At 44.8% G+C, this 13,720-nt stretch overlaps 1 protein-coding gene across 1 annotated transcript in view; it reads left to right on the top strand.

Moving 5' to 3' along the window:
- paf1 (PAF1 homolog, Paf1/RNA polymerase II complex component) overlaps nt 1-13,720 on the top strand; it is a 60,531-nt gene that overhangs the window by 24,635 nt on the left and 22,176 nt on the right. The window contains exons 5-8 of the mRNA XM_063061257.1: nt 2,445-2,511; nt 5,935-6,036; nt 6,673-6,778; nt 10,835-10,903. Of these exons, the coding sequence (XP_062917327.1) occupies nt 2,445-2,511; nt 5,935-6,036; nt 6,673-6,778; nt 10,835-10,903 (344 nt within the window). The remainder of the gene's footprint in view (nt 1-2,444; nt 2,512-5,934; nt 6,037-6,672; nt 6,779-10,834; nt 10,904-13,720) is intronic.

The following is a 13,720-nucleotide window of genomic DNA, read 5'->3' as shown; positions in this document are numbered from 1 at the left end:
GCTCCCTAACACCCGGAAATTATATACAGTATCCCAGAAATAGATACTTTTGAAGGGAGAGGGAGAGCGAACACCCTGATTGGTCTCTCTTTGTGCTAAGAGTGGTCCCCAACCACGGGGTCACGAGGAAACAATATGATTTGGCAATATGAAACGATATGAGTCAGCTGCACCTTTCCTCATTCCCTGTCACGCACTGTTGAACTTTAACGCACGCAAGGTCATCAGTGACCCAAGACGTGCAAAGGAATGGGTCTGTGACCCGTTTGTGATGTCCCCGCTGAATCATCCATGTCAGCGCGGGAAAAACATCAACTCCTCTAGCTTGCAAATGACGGTGGGCTGAAAAGCATGTTTGACATAACATCTCTGCCGGCATTCTGGATCAAAGTCAAGGCTGAATATCCTGAGATAGCCACGAAAGCACTGGAAACGTTGCTTCCATCTCCAACATATCTCTGCGAAGTGGAGTTTTCTGCAATGAATGCAACGAAAACTAAATTGCAGAATAGACTGGACATAAGGAACCCCCTTCGAGTATCGCTGTCTCTCATCACCCCTCGATAGGACTGTCTTGTTGCAGGAAAACAAGCCCACGGCTCCCACTGATTCAGTGATATTGGTGTGTTGCAATGACTTTATATGTTCACACGAGGAAAATATGCACTGCGTGTTTAATATCCAAACATTACTTAAAATGTTATGATGCTATTGACTTATAGGTGACTTATAATTCAGTGGTCTCCAGCCTCTGGGCCGCGAAGAATGCAGCAGTGGCTGGAATGCACCCAGCACATCTTTAAGAAAAAAGCCAAAATAAACAAGCTAATTAGTTCGGTGCCGCCCGGCACGTAAGTGTTGGCCCAGATCAGAAGCGATTGCCGATTGCGTCGTCTCTGATCTGGGCCGACATTTACATGCCGGGCGGCACCTAATCAATTAGCTTGTTTACTTTGGCTTTTTTCTTAAAGATGTGCTGGATGCGTTCTGGCTATCGCTGTATTCTTCACGGCCCGGAGGTTTGGGATCACTGTTATAATTGACTTTTGACTACATTCATGCGAGAAAAATATGCATGGTGTGTTTAATATTAAATTCATTAGATAAACCCTTTTAGAAACAAAATTGAGTGTATTAGCCACTTACAAGTGACACCCCCCCCCCCCGGGTCGGCCAGTCCCCGCAAGAATATTGTCAATATTAAACCGGTTCGCGGTGCAAAAAAAGGTTGGGGACCCCTGATTTAAACTAGCTGGTTAGCTGCCAAGGAGCTACGCTATTGATGTCCTACGTGATGAGGCCAAACTCCCTGTAGACTTGCTTAAAGTTGTAATAGAATAAACATGATAATATAATATAATATAAGTACATATTTTAATGTCACATTTGCTGCATATACCCAACTTGGTTTACAGATTAGACAAAATCACTAAACAAAGTGTTACATACACCCTTGTAGCTCGACCGGGGGGTGGGATATGGGATTGCGGGGGGCAAGGGAGCTACCTCCCTGAAATGGTGGTGCTACCTCCCTAAAATGAGTTTTTGCAGGGTGGGATGTCTGTTGAAATGGAATAGAGTACAGAAAAATGTTTGCTGTTGGTACTGATAGAGGAATTTTCTGAGAGCCATCAGAGGCTCAAAGGGACAAAAGGCCTCCTCTTTGTTTTTGAAGATATAGTATTTTGACTCTTAACCATATTAGATCCTTGCACCTACTTTGAGTTTATATGACAACAACCAATTGAGAAAGTGTAACCATCAAAACTAAGAGTTGGAGAGAACAGTGTATCAATTTACCGTATTAGAATTGGGTTTAATCACTGGTATATATTGTGAAATTTGTTGCCTTTGTGACAACAGTACAATGCAATACATAATAATAGATAAAAAAAACTGTAAATTACAGTAAATATATTAAGTAATGCAGAAATAGAAATTTTTTTTAAAAGTAGTGAGGTTCATGGGTTCAATGTCCTTTTGGAATTAGAGAGTGGAAGAGGCTATTCCTGAATTGTTGATTGTGTGCCTTCAGGCTTCCAGACCTCCTTCCTGATGCTAGCAATGAGAAGAGGACATGACCTGAGTGATGGGGAATCCTTAATGATGGACTCCGCCTTTTTGAGGCATTGTTTCTTGAAGATGTCCTGGATACTACAGAGGCTAGTGCCTTTGATGTAACTGCATCGATATGTTGGGTTCAGGATAGATTCTCAGAGATATTGACACATAGCAACTTGAAATTGCTCACTCTTACCACTTCTGATCCCTTTTATGAGGACTGGTGTGTGTTCCCTCATCTTACCCTTTCTGAAGTCCACAGTTCTTACTGATGTTGAGTGCAAGGGTGTTGCTGCATACCTTATTGTCAATAATCTTTCTTGTAGCTCGTAAAGAGATGTGATGTCTTCATATTCTTATTTTTTGTTGTCTTCTCTCTTTAGTAATGCTTGACATTGCAGATGAGAAATTACTCGAGGAAGAAATTCAGGCACCGTCTAGTTCTAAAAGGTAAAGCCATTGGTTGTCTTTCTGTGATTCTTGGCCACGAGTGGTTGGCGTTGACCTGTACCTCTGGCAAAGAGATCGGTTTTTCTGGAATTCTGGATGGGTGTGATTTGGGGTTGCTGCACTAAAGACAGGAGGGTAATGTTGGGGTGGAGGATGTGATTGGTTGTCCGTATCCAAATGTTAGAGGGACTAAGAGTGATTTTTTGTTTGGAAATTCCTGGTGAAAGAATCAGAATCAGGGTTAATATCACTGGCATAGTCATGAAATTTGTTAACTTTACAGCAGCAGTACAATTGGTTGGTGTCCATCTGACTCGAAGGACAATGGGTGATGATCATCATCATCACAGACCTCAGTGTAAGGTACGGAGATCCTGATGTGCCCAGTCATCAAGATCCCCCTCTCGGCCTCACCAGTGTAGTCCAAAGGAAAGCTTATGAAGCAGTCTGTTTGGCACCAGCTTGGCTGCAGGAGCTGCTGGAAGGATGTTCAATGACGTCTAGCCGCCTTTGGGGCTCCTCTCCGGATTTGCTGTCCAGGTTTACTCATAGACGTAGACATAGACATACTTTATTGATCCCGACGGAAACTGGGTTTCGTTACAGCTGCACCAACCAAGAATGGAGCATAAATATAGCAATACAAAACTACAATCAATCAAACAACAATATGCAAACTATGCCAGATGGAAGTAAGTCCAGGACCAGCCCATTGGCTCAGGGTGTCTGACCCTCCACGGGAGGAGCTGCAAAGTTCGATGGCCACAGGCAGGAACAACCTCCCGTGACGCCCAGTGTTGTATCTCGGTGGAATGTGGCCGGAGTCCAACAGCAAAAAGTTCAATATCTGGGCTACAAACACGTTCCTTGATCGTAGTATGACCAGAATTGCACCATCAGTTGTTAACCAGAACAGCAAGCCCCCCTCCTTTACACTTACCGCTCTCAGTGCCCTTCTGGTCAGCCCGAACGGTCTGGATGCCCTCCATGGAAACGTTTTGGTCAGGTATGCCCACGTGCAGCCGCGTTTCAGTAAAACACACAGCACTGCTCTCCCGAAATGTTCTCTGACTCCTGGCTAGTGCCATCAACTCGTCCATTTTATTACCCAGCGATCTCACATTTCCCCATAATGAGAGAGGGAAGCCACGGCTTATAACTCCTCTTCTTCATAAGTCTCTGTTGCTCGACCCGGTCCTCCTTCCTCGCCTTTTTGATCCCCCTCTGCATCCTCTGTGTGTTTTCCTCCAGATTTCAGCCGGGGTGTCCACCACTCTGTTCGCTAAACCGGCCGGCGTAAGCACAATCAGCTGGTCCCTGGAATAAACAATGTGACCATACTGCTGCCCTGCTAATGAGACGTGTCCGAATGTAACTGTTTCCAGTGCTAAAAACCCCTATAAACTCTCTCCACCAGCATGTTAGAGAGGGTGCAGCTTCAACATGTTACCGTGGGAAAAAAAATAAAAATAACGTAAGCTAAGAAAGTAAGAAGAAAAAGTAAGGAAACTAGTCGGAGCGGCTGTGACAGGCTGCATGCACGACCGGCGCATGCACACTGTAGCCTTTGTCTCTCCCGAGGCTACCACAAGGCAGTGGGGCTATTTACCCATAGCTGGGAATCTGGTTCACATGCACCAGGGCGGGTCCACACACTGGTGGGCCTGCGCGCTATGTGCACAGGGGCCAGACCTTGTCCCCGGTAGTTCATCCCAAGTCCGAAAAAGAGCTCGGTTTCTGTGTGTTGGCAGCAAGCAGGCACTACTTGAGGTTTGCTATTGGGGAGACTTACACATTCAGATCTCCTTTTTGCAAGATTTCTAGCCAGTGGTGGAAGCTGAAAGTGAGAGGAGCAACACCTTATATTCTGTCCAGGTAGCTTCCAACCTGACGGCATGGACATCGATTTTTCGAACTTCCTGTAATGGCCCCCCCCCCCAAACAACGTTCCCCATTCCCATTTCCTTCTCTCACCTTATCGCCTCACCTACCCATCACCTCCCTTAGGTGGTCCTCCCCTTTCCCTTTCTTCCATGGCCTTCTGTCCTGTCCAATCAGAATCCCCCTTCCCCAGCTCTTTATCTCTTTCGCCAATCGACTTCTCAGCTTTTTACTTCACCCCTCCTGTACTAGTGTCACCTATCATCTATCACCTTGTACTTCTTCCTCGCCTCCCCCCACCTTCTTACTCTGACTTCTCATCCTTTTTCTCCAGTCCTGATGAAGACTCCCAGCCCAAAACATCGACTGTTTACTCTTGTCCAGAGATGCTGCCTGGCTTGCTGAGTGCCTCCAGCATTTTGCATAGGAATGATGAAAAACACCTGGGGAGAAGCCGATATTAATGGACTGAGTATATCATTTAGGAAATTAAAATGGGCAGGTACACTGGCAAACAGTAATGTCGAATAGCAATGGAAAACATCTGAAATGTTGTTCAGGAAACACAGGAAAATACTTCCTTTGAAAGGAAATAATGTACTGAGCACTGAAAATTTGAGGTGAATTGGGAAACATGAGGATAAACAAAGTAGAAAAAGTATGCATTAAACATATGGAGAGTGAAAGAATGCTTAATAAGAGAGAAAAAAGGGATTGGGAGACAAGTTCTAAAAAACCCAGAGGCAAAGAGAAACTATGAAATTAAATTATTACGTGCGTAACATGCTCACTGCTGTTAATTTCATGATTTGTACTCTGCCCTTTGTTCTACTGCTTGGTGAACTGCAGACAACTCCTACTACAGCTGGGAGGTCATCATCCTGAAAAGTTAACTATTTCTCTGTCCATAGATATTGCCTGAGTGTCCCCTGTATTTCCCGATTTACCTTCAGCTATGTATCATTCTGATTCCAGAGACAGGTCAATGGGACCAGGCTGTTTAAATGGTTCGGCACAGACTAGATGGGCTGAAGGGCCTGGTCCTATGCTGCACTTTTCTATGACTCTATATATCTTTTTGTTTTTGCTTCCCCACTATGTCTTCTACCTCTTCCTGATACATAGCTGCACCTAAATTGTTTCTGCTACTCTACATTCTGTACTAAATTCCTTTTCTTTCCTGCTTTTGCAATATTTTTAGTTCATCCCTGCACCAATTCGGCACATCAGGCAGCAACCTTCCATTTCTTTAGTGCTTGACTGTTTTACACATTAGCTCAACGCTCAACCCAGCACAAACAGAACTTGTGCAAGGAGCCGCTGGATTCGAACCCGGGAGCTCTCGCAGATGCCGCTACACCACTGACGTTTGCAATATTTACTGGGTAGAAATTGAGACCTGAAATATTGAGCTGCAATTTTACCAGACTTGTTTTTTCCTTCTCCTCCATCTCTCTCCATCTCTCTCCATCATCTCTCCATCATCTCGCCATCATCTCTCCATCATCTCTCTCTCTCTCTCTCTCTCATCTCTGGTTTCAGGTCACAACAGCACGCTAAAGTGGTGCCATGGATGAGAAAGACTGAATACATTTCCACCGAGTTCAATCGCTACGGCATCTCCAATGAGAAACCTGAAGTCAAGTGAGTAAAATGTTGCTGTGCAGTTGTAACTCTTTAGTATTTGAAAGGGGTATTTAGTGTGTGTGTATGTGTGTGAGAATTTCATGCTTTGAAACAGACCCACCTTGGTATTAACTATGAGCCAAGAACAATTAAAGTAATTTAAAAATAGCGATGGTCAGCACTAATTGTGCTCTTGGAAAGTGGAAAGACTAGTTTGAGATTCTCAGTTCAGCAGGGCCCATGTGAAAGCCAAGTGCTCTGTTCTGTTCTCCAACCAGAACTGGGAAAGCTCCCTGTACTTAGTTGCCAAACCCAGCTTTGAAGGCCTGGAGATCACTGGGGCCCTAAACAAGTTCATTGAGGACCAAGAGATGGGGCAGTGATGTAGCCTTCATTGACACTTGTCTGCAATGTTTGCCTCTGTTAAGGACTCTATCCACAGTGATATATCCCAGACCGTGCAGATTATAGTTTTGATGGAACTATAGATTATATTAGTGAAGTGGTGGATTCAGGCGTTCTGAAGTTCTGATTCACGTGATTTATCATATGAATTAGTATGTCTAGTTACTGTTTTGGTGCTTAAGGCAGATGCTATTTTCTGCATTGTCCCAAATCTGACTGGTATATCATCTTTTTATTCTCACAATCCAGGATTGGTGTATCTGTTAAACAACAGTTTACAGAGGAGGAGATTTATAAGGATCGTGACAGTCAGATAGCAGCAATTGAAAAGACCTTCATGGATGCGAATAAAGAGGTAGGGAAATTATTCAGATCTGCTCCACTGCAGAGAAGAATGAGAGAGGATACTGGACACCCCATCTGTGATGGGGTGTTAAAACCTCTATCATATCTTAATGAGCTTTACCAACCTATATCCTGATTCCTTCCTTACTTAATGGTATACCATTTAATACCTCCCTCCAAAACCCATGTCCTACTGTAGCCCATTTGGTCCAGTCTTTACATTAAAAAAAAAAATTCCCCCCTCCCTCATCCCTCTTATTCGATTCTCCACTCTGGCCTCTTACCTCTTCTCACCTGCCTATCACCTCCCCTAGGTTCCTCTCCTCCTTCCCTCTCTTCTGTGGTCCACTCCTCTCCTATCAGGTTCCTTCTTCTCCAGCCCTTGACCTTTCCCACATATGTGGCTTCACCTGCCACCTTCCAGCTGGCCTCCTTCCACTCCTCCCCAACTTTTTATTCTGGCATTCTCCCCTTTCCCTCTCAGTCCTGAAGAAGGGTCTCGGCCCGAAACGTTGACTGTTCGTTAATGTCCATAGATGCTGCTTGGCCTGCCAAGTTCCTCCAGCATTTTATGTGTGTCGTTCTGGATTTCCAGCACGTGCAGGCTTCCTCATGTTTATGATTTGTTCAATCTTGTTTGTCAGGAGTGACTGGACCAAATGGGTGTTGGTGAGATATTGGTATTGGTTTCTTATCATTGTGTGTACTGAGAAACAGTGAAAAGCTTTTGTTTTGCACATTATCCAGACGGATAATGCCACACCAGGATAATCAAAAGAAAATTAGATTGAGATGCTCGTGTTGCAGTTACAGGTGTTTGGCAGGTGGATAAAGTGCAAGGGCTACACTGAAGTAGATTGAAGGTCAAGTTCAAGAGTTAACCTTTAGTGTATGTGATTTGCATTCGGAAGGATTCAAAGTACATTTATTATGGAAGTATGTATGCAGCATACAACCCTGAGACTCGTCTTCCTGCAATCAGCACGAAACCAACAAATCGCACATACAGCAACAACAAAGACAAGGAAAATCACAGAATATAAAACAAGACAAAAAATCAAGAGACATAAGCCCATAAGACAAAGGAGCAGAAGTCGGCCATTCAGCCCATCGAGTCTGCCCCGCCATTTTATCATGAGCTGATCCATTCTTCTATTTAGTCCTACTCCTCCGCCTTCTCACCATAACCTTTGATGCCCCTGGCTACTCAGATATCTGTCAATCTCTGCCTTAAATACACCCAATGACTTGGCCTCCACTGCTGCCCGTGGCAACAAATTCCATAGATTCACCACCCTCTGACTAAAAAAATTTCTTCGCATTTCTGTTCTGAATGGGCGCCCTTCAATCCTTAAGTCATGCCCTCTCGTACTAGACTCCCCCATCATGGGAAACAACTTTGCCACATCCACTCTGTCCATGCCTTTCAACATTTGAAATGTTTCTATGAGGTCTCCCCTCATTCTTCTAAACTCCAAGGAATACAGTCCAAGAGCAGACAAACGTTCCTCATATGTTAACCCTCTCATTCCCGGAATCGAATTCTAGTGAATCTTCTCTGTACCCTCTCCAACGTCAGCACATCCTTTCTTAAATAAGGAGACCAAAACTGCCCACGGTACTCCAAGTGAGGTCTCACCAGCGCCTTATGGAGCCTCAACATCACATCTCTGCTCCTATACTGCTATACATATTTCAGTTCAGCACAGTGTTCCTTATCTGGTTCAAAATTGCCCAAACTAGCACCAAAAAAAAAGGAGCGACCAGAAAATCTAGAAACACATCATGATGTGAATCAGAGTCCACAATCCACAAACCACGTCCATTAAACCTTGCTCCGGCACAATCATCTGACAGCATCATGGGAGGGAGAGATCATTCAAACACAAGGACCTTCCTCGGAAGCAGTGAGCAAGAAGGAGAGAGAGAGAGAGAGAAAGACAGTCACACGCAGGCACCTTCCTCCGGCGGCAGCCAGCGATAGGCTGGTAGACAGTGCTGAACACTCTCTTGCCCTCTGCACTCGCCTCAACGATTTCAGTCTTCCTCGGTGAGAGATGGAGTCAATCACGAGTCCATGCCCCGTCTCCTGGCTTCCTGGCCTTCATGCCGCGCACTTTGCTCACGGCCTCGTGGAACCCTCTCGGAGACCGCAGAGTGCCAGGTCGCACGGTCAGACTGAAAACACACTGACAGACTCCAACAATAGCAGATCCAAATTTGAAATAAAAGGAAGACACAAAAGAAATGAAAGGAGTAGCTTCATAAATGGTCTTGAGGATGTTGTCCTTGGTAGCGCTGTTCACTGGTACCATCTGCTTCAAGGAAAATGAGTCTGATAGATTCAGTGTCACTGACAGCGGGGATGGAGTTGCAGTTGAGGATATTTCCAGTTCGTTCCTTCCAGCAGGTGCCTGCTACTTCTGCCCTTGATAAGTTTATGTACTATCGGACAAGGAGAACTTTGGGTGTTAAGTAGATGGTCTTGACAGCACCAAGGCACATGTCGTGGACTTAAGTGGGTTGTTGAGCCTTCTGTGCTCTTTCCGATCACATTCTGTCATCACAAGTGTCCTGGTGATGCTGTGCATTTGTTCTTTTCTGAGAACAATCAAGAGTCTCTTCACTGATGCTAATTATGGTGGAATTTCAAGGTGATCCATAACTGTAGGACTCCTGTCCGACAACAGCTCCAGAGATCCAGCAGTGTCCATATCCAAACTGGCACCTAATTCCTAAATGTATGCCCAAAAAATATTATTGGTGTGCAAAATTAACATCCTTGGCCTGTCACAAACGAGAAAATCTGCAGGCGCTGGAAATCAAAGCAACACACACACAAAATGCCGGAGGAACTCAGCAGCATCTATGGAAAAAAGTAAACGGTTGATGTTTCAGGCTGAGATCCCCTCAGCAGGGCTGGAGGGCTGGAGGGGAAGGGGAGAAATCAGCATTAGAAGGTGGTGGGAGGGGAGAAACAAGTACAAGGTAGTAGGTGATAGGTGAAATTGGGAGAGGGGGAGGGGTGAATGATTCTCTCCCTCCCCCACCCCCCGGTCTATGTTCATTATTATACCTCCCATCCCTTTTTTTTTTAAGAGGTGTTATCAAAACAAATTACAATTTTGCAGCAGGAAAGGAACCTTAAGTCAACAATATGCAGTGAAGCTATCATCTGTTGCCATTCCAATTTCAATTTGCTGCTCCTTTCCTCCTCAGTAGCATTGGTACATTAGAGCATAGAACAGTACAGCGCAGGAACAGGTCTTCTGGTCCACGATGTCTGTGTTGACGACGATGGCATTTTAGTTTAATCCCACCTGTCTGAACATGGTCTGTATTCCTCCGTTCCCTTCCTGTTCGTGCGCCTGTCTAAATCTATCTATTTTATCCATAGTGTGTTCCAGGTACGTGCATATCTGCCATTCTCTGTGTTTTTAATAAAGACTGGTTATAAGGATGCTTTGCAGTACTAGTGACCCATTTCAATTGCCACCGCTGACTGTTCTCCCCGTGGCCACGTGGGTTTCCTCCTGGTGCTCCAGTTTCCACCACGGTTCGATGATGTACCAGTTGGTAGGTTAATTGGTCATTGTAAATTGTTCCCTGATTAGGTGAGGATTAAATTAGGGGATGGCTAGGCAGTACGGCTTGAAGCGTCGGAGGGGCTTCTTCCGCAACTGTATCTCAATAAATAATTATAAATTTCCTGTAACTTTAAACTCCTCCACCCCACCGCTCAGCTTGAAACTATGCCCTGTAGTACACAAGGGTTCCCAAACTTTTGTGTGCCATGGACTCTTACTATTAACCAAGGGGTCCGTGGACCCAGTTTAGGACCCCCAGATTTTAATGTTTCCATGATGGCAGTAAGAAAGAGTCTTATCTACCCAGGCAGTGCCTTTTATAGTTTTAGATACTTCCCTTGAGTCAACTCTCAGCTTCCTGTGCTTCAGAGAAAACAATTCAACTTCTCCTTGAAGCTAAACATAACTGAAACTTGGTTAACCTCTTCTGTTCCTGTGCGATGACTTGTATGACTCTGGTGTCTCACTCTGTTCCCTAGGTCACTCATCATTACAGTAAGCCTCGGGTCGTCCCTGTGGAAGTTATGCCTGTGTTCCCTGATTTTAAGGTAAGACCTTTGGATATACTTTCTAGCAGATGATGTGTGGCCTTCAGACGTGATTCTCTCCCAGTGAGGTGTGAATTTGTGACCTTGTGCACTTGGCTCGAGCAGAGGCTTGTGGCTGAGAGCCAGAATGGGGAGGAGGTGCACTGGCGCTTGCTGAGCGTCAGGGTGCAATTCCAGTGATGAGTAAAAATATCTCTAAATGAGATCATTATAATATTCAAGGTTCAAAATTGTTTAGTGTTATTTCCTGTACACAACTGTAAGGAGAACGAAATAATTGTTGCTCAGTATCTGATGCAGCACAAAAAACACACAAAGGATAAAGAAGACAATAAAAATAATAAATTACACAATAAATACAACAAGATAAATATACATTGATTGATTGTATGTCCATAAAGTGATGCTGGGTTGTATAACGCTTTACAGTTACCAGCAACCCAGGTACCGGGTTCAATTCCTGCTGCTGTCTGTAAGGAGTTTGTACGTTCTCCCCGTGGCCGCATGGGTTTCCTCTGGGTGCTCCAGTTCCCTCCCACAGTCCAAAGACGTACCGGTTGATGCGTTAATTGGTACGATATGGAGAACAAGCAGTTGCCTATGTAGTAGGCTCCCCCTTTCCATGCCGTCCGGCACAGGCGGCATCGGAAAAGTTGCCAGTCAGCATTGAACTCAACGTAGGATTGTGGTAGGGGCTCCAGCTCCAGGAATTTTCCTCGGGGTTTACTCCCGAAGCCTTCCCCATGAATGATTGCAAGGCAATTGAGGTCTGAGATTGGAGTTTTCCTTTTAGATGAGCTGCCAACCACAGCTGATGAGCCCCATCTGCCTGAAGTGGCTGGTTTTAAGGCACCAGTGAGCTGCCCTTGCCCTTTTTCTCCTGTCAGTAGAAGCAGTTCCGCCAGGCTTGGTAGCTGAGCCGCATGTGAAGGCCAGGAGCTGGACTTGGTTGTCAGAGACTATTTGAAGCACGCGCCATTGGGAGCATTTATTAGTGGGAGCTTATCTCTACTACCTCCCCCAGCTATAACAGCCTTAAGGAGCTGCATTGGGATATAAGGAATCCAGAAGTAAACCCAGTGCTCTCAACTGGAATGTGCAAGTGGTGAACAGTACCGATATTAAGTGCAGTTATTGGGATTGTGTGGGCATGTGGCCAAGTGGTTAAGGCATTGGACTGGCAACCTGCAGGTCGTGAGTTCGAGCCCCAGCCGAGGGAACGTGTTGTGTCCTTGAGCAAGGCACTTAATCACACATTGCTCTGCGACGACACCGGTGCCAAGCTGTATGGGTCCTAGTGCCCTCCCCTTGGACAACATTGGTGTCGTGGAGAGGGGAGACTTGCAGTATGGGCAACTGCCGGTCTTCCATACAACCTTGCCCAGGCCTGTGCCCTGGAGAGTGAAGACTTTCCAGGCACAGATCCATGGTCTCGCAAGACTAACGGATGCCTTTATTTATTTATTTTTATTGGGATTGGCGGCATAGCGGTTGAAATCTGAAGGAGATGGATGTGCAGTTGGAACTGATTAGAATCCGAATCATGTTCATGAAACTTGCTGTTTGGCAGCAGCAGTGCAATACACATAAGAAAACCATAAATTACAATAGGAAATGTATTTTAAAAATTAAATAAGTAGTATAAAGAAGACAAAAGTAGGAGGTAGTGTTCAAGGGTTGGTTCATTATCCATTCAGAAATCTGATGGTGGAGGGGAAGAAACTGTTCCTCAAATGTTGTGTCTTCAGGCTTCTGTACCTCTTTACTAAGAAGAGCACATGCCCTGTGTGATGGGGTCTTTAACCCCATTGGAAGATATAAGATCCTTGTGGGCAGAGTTAAGAATTTGCAAGGGTTAAAAGACCCTGATGGGAGTTGTAGACAGGCCTCCAAATAGGCTACAATTACAACAGAAGATAGAAAAGGCATGTAATAAGGGCAATGTTAAAATGGTAATGGGGTATTTCAATATGCAGATAGATTGGAAAAATCAGGTTAGTGCTGGATCCCTAGAGAGGGGTTTTGTAGAATGCCTTGGAGACAGTTTTCTAGAGCAGCTTGTAGGGGAAAGGCAACTCTGGACTAGGTGTTAATGAACCAAATTTGATTAGGGAGCTTAAGGTAAAGGAGCCCTGAGGAAGCAGTTACCATATGTGATAGAATTCACCCTGCAGTTTGAAAGGGAGATGAAAAGTTAGATGTATCAGTATTACAGTGGAGTAAAGGAAATTACAGAGGCATGAGAGAGGAGCTGGCCAAAATTGTTTGGAAGGGGACACCAGCAGGGATGATGTCAGAGCAGCAAATGCTGGAGTTTCTGGGAGCAATACGGAAGGCACAGGATATATCATCATCATCAGGTGCCATGCCCAGTTTGAGCTTTGACTACCATGGCCCACACACTCCTGTTTTGGGTCAACTGGATCAACTCAGTGGTATTCATTTCCAGTTCTCTGGCTGCTGTCTCCATCATCGTTTGTCTTTGTCTTCCTCTTGCTTTCTTCCCTTCAATCTTTCCCATAATTACCGTGCATTCTAACTCCTCTTTCCTAATCGCATGTCCAATGAATTTGCATTGCCTTTTCATGATCTGATACATTATTTCTCTTTTTGGATATATACATATCAAAAATGAAGAAGTTTTCTAAAAGGAGGATGAGGCATCTGGCTAACAAGAGAAAGACAGCATAAAAGCAAGAGAGGGCAGACAATATAACAAAAAAATAGTGGGAAGATGCAGGATTGGCGTGCTTTTAAAAATCAACAGAAGGCAACTAAAAAGCCATTAACAGAGAAAAGATGACCTATAAAAGTGTG

The sequence above is a fragment of the Mobula hypostoma genome, chromosome 10 (assembly GCF_963921235.1).
Source record: "Mobula hypostoma chromosome 10, sMobHyp1.1, whole genome shotgun sequence".
NCBI classification, from domain to species: Eukaryota; Metazoa; Chordata; class Chondrichthyes; order Myliobatiformes; family Myliobatidae; genus Mobula; species Mobula hypostoma.
This window is presented reverse-complemented; position numbering and strand designations above follow the sequence as displayed.